The following is a 14,996-nucleotide window of genomic DNA, read 5'->3' on the forward strand; positions in this document are numbered from 1 at the left end:
TATTTGTGCCATTCCCTGAGCATGACCATAAGTGTCCTGATCTTTAATTTTATTGCTGGTGAAACCCAAACAACCTGAAGTGATATGTATTATCATTTGCTTCCTGATTCATACACTTAATGCAGGAAGTAAACTACTACATACAAATTACTGGACAATGAGATATACAGTATTTATCAATAGTAATTTATTATCTTAACACCTGTTCGCCATCGAAACCTACGTGGGGCAGTTGCCAGGTACTGACCGTAGGCCGGTGGTTTTTCTCCGGGTACTCCGGCTTTCCTCCACCTCTAAACCTGGCACGTCCTTAAATGACCCTGGCTGTTAATAGGACGTTAAACAAAAACAAACCAAACCAAACACCATCGATTTTTATTAGTATACATGTTTTATAGAACTCATATGTTGAACTGCTTTACTATATTGACACTAAGATACTATACCAATTAAATGTTTCATGTACTGTACGATTTCCTTTCTATATATACCAGAAACTAAATTGCAAGCCTACTGCATATCAAGTCTATGTTATTAGCGTGATTTGTAAAGTAAAGACATTTTCCATTCTTAAACTTTTTTGTTTATCTTTGTGTAAACTTGATGTTAATGTTTTTATATACATAGTTATATATAACTATATATTTACACTTGTCTGGCATTGTCACTTTATAGTCTGTTTGAGAGCTCTGGCATTGATGTACGTTTAAATGCCAATCCATCACGCGCTACACTTATCAGCGTATTAATACAACACAAACTGGAACTACGATATCCAGGATAATTAAGTTTAACGACTAATAATTTTGTCTACATTATTTGTTATAAAAAATATGCCATTTGCGCATTACGTTGATGATAAAATGATTAACAAAATTGATTTTTTTTGTGTAAATTTTCTATGTACTATTTTGTTTGCCAAAAAGCAAGCTACCAACGACTGACAAAAAATCTGCTGACTGCCGGTAAGGAATTATGAATTTTAAATATGAATTATAGCATTTAAAAAATAAAAAAAGTAAAAGGAATGTAAATATAAGCATTGGACTGTTTTTGTATGGTATTTATGATCTATTTGAATGCCAGAGCTTTGCAAGCAAACAAGCACATTATGCTGTTTGCTTGCAAAGCTCTGACATTCAAATAGATCATAAATACCATACAAAAACAGTTCAATGCTTAATTAAAGTTCCATATTAATGGTGAAAAAGGTGCATGATCATGTTTTCACCAATCACCAGTTTACCACTTTGGAAAGTTTAAAGCCTGTCCTCCTTCACTTCATAATACAAATGTCTGATAATTGTACTATATGTAGAACAATTGTCAGCTTTGACTCACATACACACACCGACTTAAAACTCGGTAGTTCCTTATCCCTCCATGTCAAATTCATGGCTAGTGAAAAAAGAACTAAAATTAAAAATGCTGAAAAGTAGATTTTACACAAAATATTTCATTGCAAGTATGAATCAAAAGTGTGTGTGGCACTTTAATGAAAAAAAAATATATATTGCACATTTTAAATTCCAATTTTAGTGAAACTTTCCATTAAAATTGAAACTTTATTTTTGTGTTCTGACTTGGCCTAATATCATTATATTTGAGTCCGTGAAGTGTCAGAGACTTTTAATCGAGAACATGCTGATCTCATCTAAATATGGTAAGATAGCATCTAATAAGGTCTCCATTTTTATTTTTGTTTTAGATTGGGGAAAAGTTTATGTCCGATTTTTTGACAGAAAATGTAAATTGATGACTTTTTCTGTTATATAGCCCCCAAATATAGTGTAAATCTTTCAGAAAACAGTCTAAAACATGGCAGCGGAACTCTTCAATCATCTCCCTCAAGGTTGCCATGACTACTTTATGAATGCCTGGAGTAATTAGAGGAAAACAAATGTCCTGTATTTATGTGCTCCAGAGATCATTGACTTGATAACCTCAGAAACAGAAACTTTAAGTTTGTACATTCAATGAAACACTATAATTCCCTCTTTGATGAAGGTCAGAAGCATAGCGATAAGATTCTTTATAAAGATACTCAAAAGACTTGATTAGATAGAGCTGGATTCAATATTTTCATGTGAATCGCGTTTATCTCTTAATGGTTCAGCTACATGTACATATTTTTAACTGATCAGACATGAAACGACGAAGAGAGGATTTAATGTTTTACTGTGATTGGAGAAGATTTAATCAAGATCTATACATCTGATTAGATTTTGGGGGTCATATATCATTGGATCAAGGTTAATGGGTCAAATGTCAGTCAATTGAGCCTTTTGAAATAAAAAGCTTGTTTACAAGATATCTCATGAATCCCTCAACAGATTTCGTTCATACTCACACCACAGTATCACGACACTTCAATAAATCTATATCATTAAAATCTCTGGAAATCTCACTTGACTAATCAAACAAAAATAAACCTTGTGACAATCTAATCATGATATATTATGGGTCAGAAATCTTGTTTTTACTGTCTCAATTAAGAGTTTTGAATTCCTATGCATTGTTCTTTATAATTGTGATCTTGTCTGGATGAAAAATGACAGTGATTCTATAATGAGTGCAGCAAAGCTGATACCTTTTGTCATGATTCCATTGTTAGACCTGTGGTGGTCATGTATTGATGCGTTTGCAGATGGCTCTAAAAACTTAAAATGTTGATTTGTAGTAAACATTACCTGGATCATGATGACAGTGCTATCAAAAGTTGTGACAGAATTGTTTAGGATTTTAAACATGGATCAAAAATATATACATTTTCCAACTGTTAGCTAGGACGCAGACAAAATGGTGAATGAAATAACAACCATATTTAAATATCTCATGTGATACTGATTTATCAATCTTGAAAATTTTTCAGGAGATTGTAAGTGGTAATTATGATTTTCTATAAATATAAAGATGTGGTATACTTGATTTATATTGAGTATTTACTCCAGACTGACTGTAATTAATGTCTCCCCTTTGAATGAAGGGGTATATTATACAAGTACTTATAGTTCTTCAGCAATCTGGTTCTGCTAATAATTTCTTGTCTGTGTCATAACTTCTAGTCAAGGTCATAGGTGAATTAAGTGCAATTTTTCCAATAGATAACTTTTAAACCATTTAAGATGTTGTAATGAAAGTTGATGCATACAGTTATCTCCCCCTCATAACTTCTTAACCACTCAAAATATCTTAAACTTGCAGTGTACAGTATTACATGTCAGATTGTCTATTCTGGCTTTATTGTTTGGCCCTGGCATTTTCCCTCTTAAATCATAGTAGTTAAAACCTGTATAATCCAGAACCTGTCTATTCTGAAAACCTGTGTTGTTTACCATGGTATAAGTATACTTCTAAAATCAACCTGGTCATCATGTTTTCTCAGTACCAGCAACAATCTCAACAAACACTTCAAAGACATTTGAGTGCCCATAATGCATGGATGTGATTTACCTGTAGTTTTAATTGGCATCTCGATGTGGTTTACTATACTATTCACCATTCCGAAAGAGTTACTGTCATATATTGTGAATACTTTTCAAGTGTATTCTTTGAAAATAAAGCTCACACATGCCTTTTGGACATCTGCTTCTAACACGCAGAAGAGAATGACAAACATTTTATAGACAAAATTTTAATATTTTTTTTATTATGCACTTAGCTTGTAAATAAAACATCCAGATCGTGAAACGGCCGACTTTCTCTCTGTTGTAGTTATCGAATAGCTGAAATGTTAATTATTATTATTTTTTTTTTAAATTTAAGACAAAAACCATTTGTCAGAAATATGCTGGGACCGGTGACATACGATTTAGACATGTTACGTTGTACTTACCTATATGAAGCCAATGTGCAATGAACTGCCGTAAGGGGACTTTGACCTTATTCTCAATGTCAAAGGGAAATTTTTTCTAATAATTTCTTATGCAATGATACCTATTTTTACAGTTTAAGACATCTTAATGAAAGTTGCTGTATCTATTATTACCCCTATGACAAAAAGCAGTGATCTATTGCGACCATGACCTCAAGGTCAAAGGTCAATTGAATCAGAAAATTTCAAAGAATAGTAAGGGAACAAGGGAGACAAAAACAATCTCTGGTTATAACTTTCCACATCAGGGATTAGCTGTCTGTTGGATGTGAAATAAACCATTTCAACATTTATTGTCAAAAATTGCAACAAATACCCTATTGTATCAGATCAGCTAGTAATACATTGAAATGAGTATAGCTTTAGGTTCTATAGAAATGATATGCATTAGTCTTGTTTGAAAATCTTCAAGAAATGATTTCTGTGAGATGTATTGATTTCAAATTAATTTGTCTTGCATGTTTAATCAAATTAGTACACAATATCAGAATGGAGATAATCTTGTATATATATTTGCCATCTCATTTACTTAGAGTGTGTACTGCAGGAGTAGTATAGATGTTATTTGTGAGGCCTCCCGGGTCCTATATAATGCTGTTCATGAATGCCATGGTGTGGGCTATACCTATTATGCTCTCCATCATTGCCATGGTTCAGGCAAGTCAGAAAGCCATAACAGACACGCTTGTTTGTGGTATCAAACATGCATGGTCGGAGGTAGACTAATGACTGTCTGTAGAATTTTTTAGCATTGGCTTATGAAATTAGTGCTGTAGTGTTGAACATTAATCGAAGACCACTGAGAATTTTCAGAATACAAATTGTACTGTCAAACCTGTATGAAGCGACCATACAAGGGACCAACAGATATTGGCTGCTTAAGACAGGTGGCTGCTTAAACCAGGTTGGCCAGAAACGGCCTGTTGCCCAATTCTTTTTTCAACAGTTTATTGAATTTATCAAATTATAATGCACTTATTGATATTGATAACAATATACCATGTACAGTGTATTTTGAAATGAAAACCAACAAAGTTTTGATGAATTTGATAAAAAATACCTGATCATCGCGGATATCTACTTCCAGACAAAATGGCTGCTTAATACAGGATGATACAATGACTCGAGGCAGATTTTTGTGGCCGTTGGCTGCGTTAGACAGGTGACCGCTTATTTAAGGTTCATTATATAGTGTTTTCCATCGAGCGGACCACAGACTGGCCGCTTAACGGTCACTGTGGCCGCTTATTCAAGTTGGCCATTAGAGCAGGTTTGACTGTACTGTTGGTTTTTAGCTCCCCTGGTCGGAAGGACCAAGTGCCAAACCAAGGTGTCTGGTGTACAGCGTCTGGTGTCGGACGTTTTCTTCATAACCGCTGATTGGAATTAAACAAAATTTGATAGGCAGCATCTCTAGATGGTTGACTTTCAAAATTGTGCAAATGGTGGGGTTGACTCCTAGGGGCCTAAGAGGTGGGGCCAGAAGGGGTCAATTATTGATATAAATGACTTCTGCTCTGAAACTAAGCAATGGATATTGCTCATATTTTTCTGATAATATCTTTATGGGGTTTGGATTCAAAATTGTACAGATTGTGGGGCTGACCACCCAGGGGCTGAGGGGTGGGGCCAAAAGGGATCAATTTGGCTAAATTGATTTAAACGACTTCTTCTCTGAAACTAATCGCTCAAATTTGTCAGGTAGCACCCCTATGAGGTAGGAATTAAAAATTGTATAAATTGTGGGGCTGACCCCGTAGGGGCCTGAGTGGTGGGGCCAAAAAGGGTCCATTTGACAATATTGATATTAATGACTTCTCTGGAACTAACAAATATATGAAAGTTACATTTCCTTGGTAGCATCCCTAGGTAACTGCATAGGATTTAAATTTACACAAATGTTTGGGCTGACCTCCCAGTGGCCTGAAGGTTGGGGCAGAAAGGGAGCAATTCGGATATATTTACTCTGAACATCCTCTTCACTGGAACTACGCAATAGATATATTGCTCATATTTGACTGGTAGAATCCCTTGGTGGTGGGTATTTAAAAAGCTACAAATTGCAGGGCTGACCCCGAGGGAACTGAGGGGTGAGGCCAAAGAGGAGCAATTTGGTTACATTGCTATAAACTACCATGAGATCCTGACCCCATAACCATATATAGCATTGCTGGGCATCAAAATATAAACACAATCCTGTTATAAGTATAGGCCCTGGGGTCTTTCCTCACCCCTAGGGACTTAGTTTCTTGGTTACATTTTTGAAACTGTTGAGGTCCACACCCAATAACCATATATAGCATTGCTGGGCTTCAAGAGATAAACACAATTATGTTACAAAAATAGGCCCTGGAGTACGTATTTCTCCACCCCTAGGAACTTAGTTTCTTGGTTATATTTTTGGAACCATTGAGATCTTGACCCCTAACCACATATAGCATATTGCTGGGGATCAAGAGATAAATGTAATCCTGATGTAAAAAATAGGCCCAGGGGTTTTTCCCCACCAAAAGTGACTTAACTTCTTTAAATACAATCATGTTGTAAAAGCAATCCCTGGCGTCTTTTCACACCCCTAGGGAGTCTAGACTTCATTTCTTGGTTATATCTTTGAGGCAGCACCCCATAACCATACAATAAACATGTTTGACATCAACTAGTAAAGCTATTAACAAATTGAACATGAACATTATTTTGACATTTGGTCAAATCCAACCAGGTGAGCGATACAGGCCCTCTTGGCTCTTGCTTTTGTCGCAGTGCAGTATAAGATAATCATAGTTTTGGGGATGGCTGTCATTCACAATGATAGACAAGTTCTTAGAAACTGGTAATTCTGTAAAGTGACCATTTAGAGGTTGGTTGGATGATGTACCACATTTTCTGCATTGTCCATACCCTGATATTGGACCTAGCTGTCTCCACTTTATCTTATTACCTTACCCCCATCGTCTCCTGGCTTGCAGTTCGACAACATCTGTCCTAGACACCAGGGACGTTATACCATGATATGTCAGAATAAACTAGACCCTGTAGGCAGGAGTTTCAAGCTTTGTAATGACCCAGGAATGTCAAGGTCATATAAAAGTTTCAATCATCTCATAATTTGATTTCCTAGTCTAGTCGATGATAGTTTATTGGGCATTTCTCATGTAATTGAAACTCAATACATGATAAGTTTTCGTATGACCACCTGGCCTTATCTCCCTTGGCAGCAGAGGGACGTGTATAGATGGTGATTATCTGTGTGGAAAACTACTCCACAGATACACAATAGATTTTGGATATTGAGGGGGCACCTTGGTAATTTTGTTACTCTGGTGATTAGTCAGAAGGTGTGCCTAAGTAACCCCAATGTAAATGATTATTACAATTTCTACAGAGACTCTCAAATTTGTCATCAACTTGGTGAGTTGGTTTTTTTTAGTTGGTTGAACACTTTAATAACAATTATAGTGAGATGTGTTATATTACGGATTTCTTGGCCTGGTTGACCTTCAGACAATTAACAAGCTAGACATTGATTGGCTTCCGAGTATTTAAACACTGCTATTAATATCTCGCTTCTCAGGCCAATTTTATGCACCCATCAATTTTGATGGAAGTGTTAATTAAGGTATGGCATCAGCTGGCTACATGTCCAGCATAAACTTTTGTTTGTAAACTTTTATATTTAGTGCGCCTGATTGGAAGGTATAATGGTGTCACAGCTTTTAAAATTGCCTTTTTGTCCGTCATTGTGCATTGTTTGTAGTACGTGCCTTAATTTTTTCTTGAGAACATGATAACTTAAGTATGAACTGATTTTCATGAAACTTGGTATGCAGCCTTATATCAATAAGATTTTGGACCAGTTTGCCAATGGGATCAGTTTGAGTTATTGGCGTTGTTATTTTATTACCGTTTGACATTGTGCAGCATTATATGAATATCTCGGATGAGTTTAACAATTGGGCCGATTTAATGGTAACTTACAGTATTACTGCCCTTTGTAATTCAATTGGACCTTGTAAGCATAATTTGAGTAAATATGACAGGATTTTGATGAATGTTTTTCATAATTTCCACATCGGGACCAATTTTATTGTATTATAGTTATTGACCTGAGCAGGTTAGGTCTAAATGCCTATCTGTCATTTCCTTCGATTAACTGTCTACCTGGACCTGTTTCGCATATCAATTCATGAATTAAAACATCATCAACTTGGTCCTCCAAATCCATGTCAATTACATGCTGGTGCACTCGATGTGGAAACTAACATTTTGAAAATTGGTTTACATATATTGGTATAGTTTTGATCATGTTTCAAGCAAATCAAAAGCAATCAAATGCTCTATCAGGAATAAAAACCAATTTCACATCACGTACAGGTAATTAGTATTGACAGTTCCCCGTTAGTGCCTCATTCAGCGTGCATACAGTCAGGTGTGTACAGGATAAGTTTCGGCACGTGGCCAACAAAAGTTTGACTGTATTTTAAGAAACATTCAATGAAGTTGATGGCATCTTTTGGTGTTTTTTAAAATTATTTTTCAATGATCCTTTTACCAACATTGACTGATCAATACTTCATGTAAATTTTATGTTGACTTGCACCAAAATCACTGGCACTATACATGCACTCGTTACCATCGCTATAGGCCTAGGGGTTTCAAAAACGACTTCATTTTGAATTGTATACATCGTCCAAAACTGATGATACATGTGTATTCGCTGCTTTAATAATGGCCATATTTGAACAATGTTATCAAAACCTGACAAAGAGTTTCAGTTCTTCTGAGATTTGAAATATTCCTTTTTTTTTTTTTTAAATTACAGCAGAAATGCCCAATAGGTGATCACCCCAGCTTTTAATTCATTATACAGTGCTGCAAACCTATATGAGACACAGCCATGTTCAACATTTTCCAATATTTTTCCATTGCCTTTTTTTAGTTCAGATCCATATCTGCAATGTACTCAATTCAGGCTCCAGTGTGGTTACAAACACTCTCATGACCTGGGCAAATGTAATTAAATAGTGAGTGAACCAGATTCAGAAAAGATTAAAATGCGGAAGCCTGAATAAGATTTTTACCAGGATTTTTTTTATGCTATGTTTTATTCTGGTTTGAAAAATTGGCAGTGCAGAAAATAATAAGTACAGACAGCTGGGCCTCAGAAACAAGGTGTTTTAACATTTTTATGACCGTATGTAGGATTTCAATCATGATCATCAATGCAGTCAAATAATTATCAGGTAACACCAAAAGTTTGTAATGAAATGTTCATGTCAGGATCTTACAACACATGATTATCAGAGAAATGTTTTACTTCTTTAAAATTATTCAAACTACATGAAGTAATGTTCATTGGAGAATATTGATATGCCAGCAACAAAGCAAGGGAGGTAATCTTACATCAGTTGGTAGAGTTTTCCTCTGACTTATTTGTCCTTTAGGGGAGTATCCTTCCAGGGTTTGACCTTGAAAGAACCAACAGGAAGGATACAAATTAAAGGACATACAGGAAGAATACATATCTATGAAATCCTTCTTGTGAGTTCTGTAATGTAGAATACTTCCTGTTTGTCCCCTAAGGGAGTATCCTTACTGTTTGTCCCCTTAGGGAGTATCCTTACTGTTTGTCCTCTAAGAGAGTATCCTTCCTGTTTGTGCCCTAAGGTAGTATCCTTCCTGTTTGTCCCCTTAGGGAGTATCCTTACTGTTTGTGCCCTAAGGGAGTATCCTTACTGTTTGTCCCCTTAGGGAGTATCCTTCCTGTTTGTCCCCTTAGGGAGTATCCTTCCTGTTTGTGCCCTAAGGGAGTATCCTTCCTGTTTGTGCCCTAAGGGAGTATCCTTACTGTTTGTGCCCTAAGGGAGTATCCTTCCTGTTTGTCCCCTGAGGGAGTTTCCTTCCTGTCTGTCCCCTAAGGGAGTATCCTTCCTGTGTGTGCCCTAAGGGAGTATCCTTCCTGTGTGTGCCCTAAGGGAGTATCCTTCCTGTTTGTGCCCTAAGGGAGTATCCTTCCTGTTTGTGCCCTAAGGGAGTATCCTTCCTGTTTGTCCTCTAAGGGAGTATCCTTCCTGTTTGTCCTCTAAGGGGGTATCCTTCCTGTTTGTGCCCTAAGGGAGTATCCTTCCTGTTTGTGCCCTAAGGGGGTATCCTTCCTGTTTGTGCCCTAAGGGAGTATCCTTCCTGTTTGTGCCCTAAGGGAGTATCCTTCCTGTTTGTGCCCTAAGGGAGTATCCTTCCTGTTTGTGCCCTAAGGGAGTATCCTTCCCGTTTGTCCTCTAAGGGAGTATCCTTCCTGTTTGTCCTCTAAGGGAGCATCCTTCCTGTTTGTGCCCTAAGGGAGTATCCTTCCTGTTTGTGCCCTAAGGGAGTATCCTTCCTGTTTGTGCCCTAAGGGGGTATCCTTCCTGTGTGTGCCCTAAGGGAGTATCCTTCCTGTGTGTGCCCTAAGGGAGTATCCTTCCTGTTTGTGCCCTAAGGGAGTATCCTTCCTGTTTGTGCCCTAAGGGAGTATCCTTCCTGTTTGTCCTCTAAGGGAGTATCCTTCCTGTTTGTCCTCTAAGGGGGTATCCTTCCTGTTTGTGCCCTAAGGGAGTATCCTTCCTGTTTGTGCCCTAAGGGAGTATCCTTCCTGTTTGTGCCCTAAGGGGGTATCCTTCCTGTTTGTGCCCTAAGGGAGTATCCTTCCTGTTTGTGCCCTAAGGGAGTATCCTTCCTGTTTGTGCCCTAAGGGAGTATCCTTCCTGTTTGTGCCCTAAGGGAGTATCCTTCCCGTTTGTCCTCTAAGGGAGTATCCTTCCTGTTTGTCCTCTAAGGGAGCATCCTTCATGTTTGTGCCCTAAGGGAGTTTCCTTCCTGTTTGTCCTCTAAGGGAGTATCCTTCCTGTTTGTCCCCTAAGGGAGTTTCCTTCCTGTCTGTGCCCTAAGGGAGTTTCCTTCCTGTCTGTGCCCTAAGGGAGTATCCTTCCTGTCTGTGCCCTAAGGGAGTATCCTTCCTGTTTGTGCCCTAAGGGGATATCCTTCCTGTTTGTGCCCTAAGGGAGTATCCTTCCTGTTTGTGCCCTAAGGGGGTATCCTTCCTGTTTGTGCCCTAAGGGAGTTTCCTTCCTGTTTGTGCCCTAAGGGGGTATCCTTCCTGTTTGTGCCCTAAGGGGGTATCCTTCCTGTTTGTGCCCTAAGGGGGTATCCTTCCTGATTTTCCCCTAAGGGAGTATCCTTCCTGATTTTCCCCAAAGGGAGCATCTTACTGTTTGTGCCCTAAGGGAGTATCCTTTCTGATTTTTCCCTAAGGATGTGTCCTTCCTGTTTGGCCCCAAAGGGAGCATCCTTCCTGTTTGGCCCCTAAGGGAGTATCCTTCATGTTTGTCCATAAGGGGGTATCCTTCCTGTTTGTCCTCTAAGAGAGTATCCTTACTGTTTGTGCCCTAAGGGAGTATCCTTCCTGTTTGTGCCCTAAGGGAGTATCCTTCCCGTTTGTGCCCTAAGGGGTTATCCTTCCTGTTTGTGCCCTAAGGGAGTATCCTTCCTGTTTGTGCCCTAAGGGGGTATCCTTCCTGTTTGTGCCCTAAGGGGGTATCCTTCCTGATTTTCCCCTAAGGGAGTATCCTTCCTGATTTTCCCCAAAGGGAGCATCTTACTGTTTGTGCCCTAAGGGAGTATCCTTTCTGATTTTTCCCTAAGGATGAGTCCTTCCGGTTTGGCCCCAAAGGGAGCATCCTTCCTGTTTGGCCCCAAAGGGAGCATCCTTCCTGTTTGTCCCCTTAGGGAGTTTCCTTCCTGTTTGTCCCCTAAGGTAAAGTCTTGATTTATGTCCTCTCAAGCAGGGAACTTCCATTGTCTGCTCTAATGAATTAGCCTTCAGAATATATCTTGCATGAGAGGAATCTTTTGCCATTTTTTAAATCAGCAGAATACAGATTATGCTGTCATTCACAGAGGCTTTCTCCAAATAACTTAATTTTATTGTCTTTTTTTTTAGCACACCAAGGCCGAAACTTTGTACGGACAAACGAGGTTGCACCAATCATCATTCGTGATTGTAGAGAAGAGTTTCAACATGTCACAGACTTCAAGGATCCCATTGTGTTGGGCTCCATTGCTGACAACATGCCTGAACATCCACTCATCAAAGTAAGTTATAGTCAACTACGTTTTTCAACATTGCTCAAAATAAATGGGTGTTTATTTTGCCATGTAGAAATGCTGTGGTGTTGATTGAGTTGGTAGATTTTAACTGCTCATACCTACTGACTTTGTCAGTCTTCTACTGTAAACTTTTAATCTCTTTGTTGAATAGATGAGTTCTTCAAAAAAATTCCATTGATTTTTTACTAGTTGTAAATATCTAAATCTTTAATCAAATGTGAAAATCTTAAGAAAATGTGAAAATAAATTCCATGTTCCCACCTAAGATTTATGGTTTCCAACTTTGAAATTCAAGTTCGAAGCTTGTAAATTTCATGGATTAATTGCCCTAGTGAACAGTGTGAAAGTTATTAGCTTGTGAACATTAATAGCTTTAGATTTAAACAGTTTAAATGCCATGCATTAATTATTGAGTATTTAGCATGCAAACATGGCTGTATTTATCCTAAAAAAAGCCCTTCACCTTACAAGTATAGAAGTTTAGCATAAAAATTTGGGGAGGGCTTCATTTGTGAACATTTTTAGCTTGATATTTTAAAATTGGCGATTCTGCAAAAATGAAGGGAGTTTATTTGTGGATAAACACGGTAGAAAGTTGAGTTAGTATATAAAAGGCAATGTTAGCATGAGATATGATTTCTCTCCGGGGATCATCTTACTTTATACACACTGATAGTGAGGACCGTAAATACATCAATAGGTCACACAGCAACAAATTTTCGTAGCTCATTGCTTTTTAGATTTCCCTCTCTCGATGTACAGCCTGTGTAGAGGATTGTCAGAATTCTACTTCAGATTTCTCAGAATCCAAGTATATCATGAAATAGGATATTGGCCTCCCAACCCTCCATTAAATATACTGCTCCTGGCAGACGCTGCTACACGATGGCACCAGGATAGGACAACCAGTCAGGCATTTAATTGCTTCCTGTTCACCTTAGTGTCACACAGCTCCTGTTGGCAAGTTAATCCGAGACAGCTCCTATTTCACTGTCATTTGGTGGTTCCCCGTCCCTAACAGTGGTCATTTCTTTGACAATTATCTTAGCATAATTACTGAAAAGTAAATTTAATAAAGGTGATCAGTCCAGTGTTAAACTGGGCTAATTTTCAGCCATACCATTGGTACTATACTGTCCATTCCACAGAAACGGTGAAGGGACATCTATAGATAACAAATCCCACTAGTAATGTTGGTGATATTTTAAAAGCCTATTAATCCCTGCTATAGTGCAATTTAAGTAATAATCAATTTTTAGTACATATCATATCTAACCAGGAGCCTTTCTGTTGGTATGTAATTTGTTAAGCTGTTTGTAAATTTCAGCAAAACATGCGAAAAATACATGCTTCAGGAGGACAAAATCAGCTCTTCTGTGTCACAAATATCGCACAAAATAACCGTGCCGTTTTGCTCACAATGTCTATAGCACACACTAGGAGCATTGATTTGACTGAGTTTACTGTTGAGTTATGATGTGTACATTTTTTGACAGATTCTTTGAAACTTAGAATGTATTGCTGTCATCATATAAATTTCTGTTTCCCCGAACAAAATTCTGATTCAACTATATCTCCAAAAGTAATCATTGCTGTCAATTTCTCATGACGAAGACTTGAGTACTTGTTTGCCTCAAACTGTTGGAAAATTAGATATTGACTTCACAGAAATATCGACTTTGCAGTGAAAATTTAGATTTATGGCATGCAGCCGCTCTTAAGGTGATGGAAATCTTACTTCAATACAAGATAGCATATGTAACAATTAAAATATGGCATTTGATGGGCAATATGTTGTTCTGCCTGTGCAGTACTCTTGTTTAGATAAGTAGGGACTGAATGTTAACTATGATGTTTCAAACAACTGTTAATCTGACTCTATGTCATATAATGTCTTGGTGAATCCTCAATTTAAATAAGGATCTTGATACTTTTTCTGGCCCAAAAGAGCATTCCGTCATCTATGAACAGTTGACATTTTAAGCATCTGAAAACTCTTTAAACCAAAGGTCGTGATATTCTGCCAGTAGGTTGCTCACTCAGGGATGCTGGAAATTGTTAAAAAAATGAATCATGCCCTTCATGCAAAGTTTCAGGAATCAAATCTGTTCAAGGTCTGGAAGGTTTAGGGTCATGATATTTGGCCCAATGATGGCTGGAGTCCAATTTCCAAATACATGTAGGTAGTTACTCGACCTTTTTTTTTTATCAAGATGATAGATCAGATGTGTTTGCCAATTTTCAAGAACAAAATAAAGACAAATGGTTCATGCTTGGGGATAGATATTTTATTCCAGTTAACTTGAATTGAGGGCTCAAAGTTGTTTGAAAAATCATTACATTCAGGTCTTTGTTCATGGTCACAGGGTTGATATATATAACATTCTCTGTTTATTTGAGTAGCTTTATATGAGACTTTCTAACCTTGAACAAATGACTGTGACCTTCATTTAAGGTCACAGAAGGTGACTATTTATACATATCTTCAAACATGTCTATTGCCATGGTAATTGGTGGCTGGGTTTGATGGCTATCAAATTTCGTGATTTTGTCTAAAAAAAATTCTGAAAATTTCAAAAAATTCAAATTGTTGAAGAATATTTTGATTACTAGTTAAGTGTATGTCATTCTTTATCTGATGTATTGCATGACTTAAAATGTCAACTGTGAAATACAGCTTGGCACATCGTAGTTAAGTTAGATGGATATGGAAACTCCTGATATACGTCAGCTGTCAAATCTAATCAAAATTCAGCAATATGCCTCCACGGGGAAGACTATTAGACAACTAGAATATATATTTTGATATTTAGTGACTTCTATCCAAGATTGTTTAGCTAGATTTCAATAGGGCAAAAGAATCCTCAGGGTTTAGGCTTAAGATCTGAATATACAGATGAATCCACTTAATTTGAAATCAGATACATTGTATATTGAATTATTGTTATGAAAATGAAATAAAATTCCCATCCAAATGCCT

At 37.5% G+C, this 14,996-nt stretch overlaps 1 protein-coding gene across 4 annotated transcripts in view; it reads left to right on the forward strand.

The window, feature by feature from the left end:
* Positions 1-14,996, forward strand: part of LOC117335464 (paladin-like) — a 142,393-nt gene that overhangs the window by 53,688 nt on the left and 73,709 nt on the right. For all 4 annotated transcript variants that reach the window (XM_033895476.1, XM_033895484.1, XM_033895493.1 and 1 more), the window contains exon 2: positions 11,850-12,001. In XM_033895476.1, coding sequence (XP_033751367.1) covers positions 11,850-12,001 — 152 coding nt within the window. The remainder of the gene's footprint in view (positions 1-11,849; positions 12,002-14,996) is intronic.

The sequence above is a fragment of the Pecten maximus genome, chromosome 1, assembly GCF_902652985.1.
Source record: "Pecten maximus chromosome 1, xPecMax1.1, whole genome shotgun sequence".
Taxonomy (NCBI): Eukaryota; Metazoa; Mollusca; class Bivalvia; order Pectinida; family Pectinidae; genus Pecten; species Pecten maximus.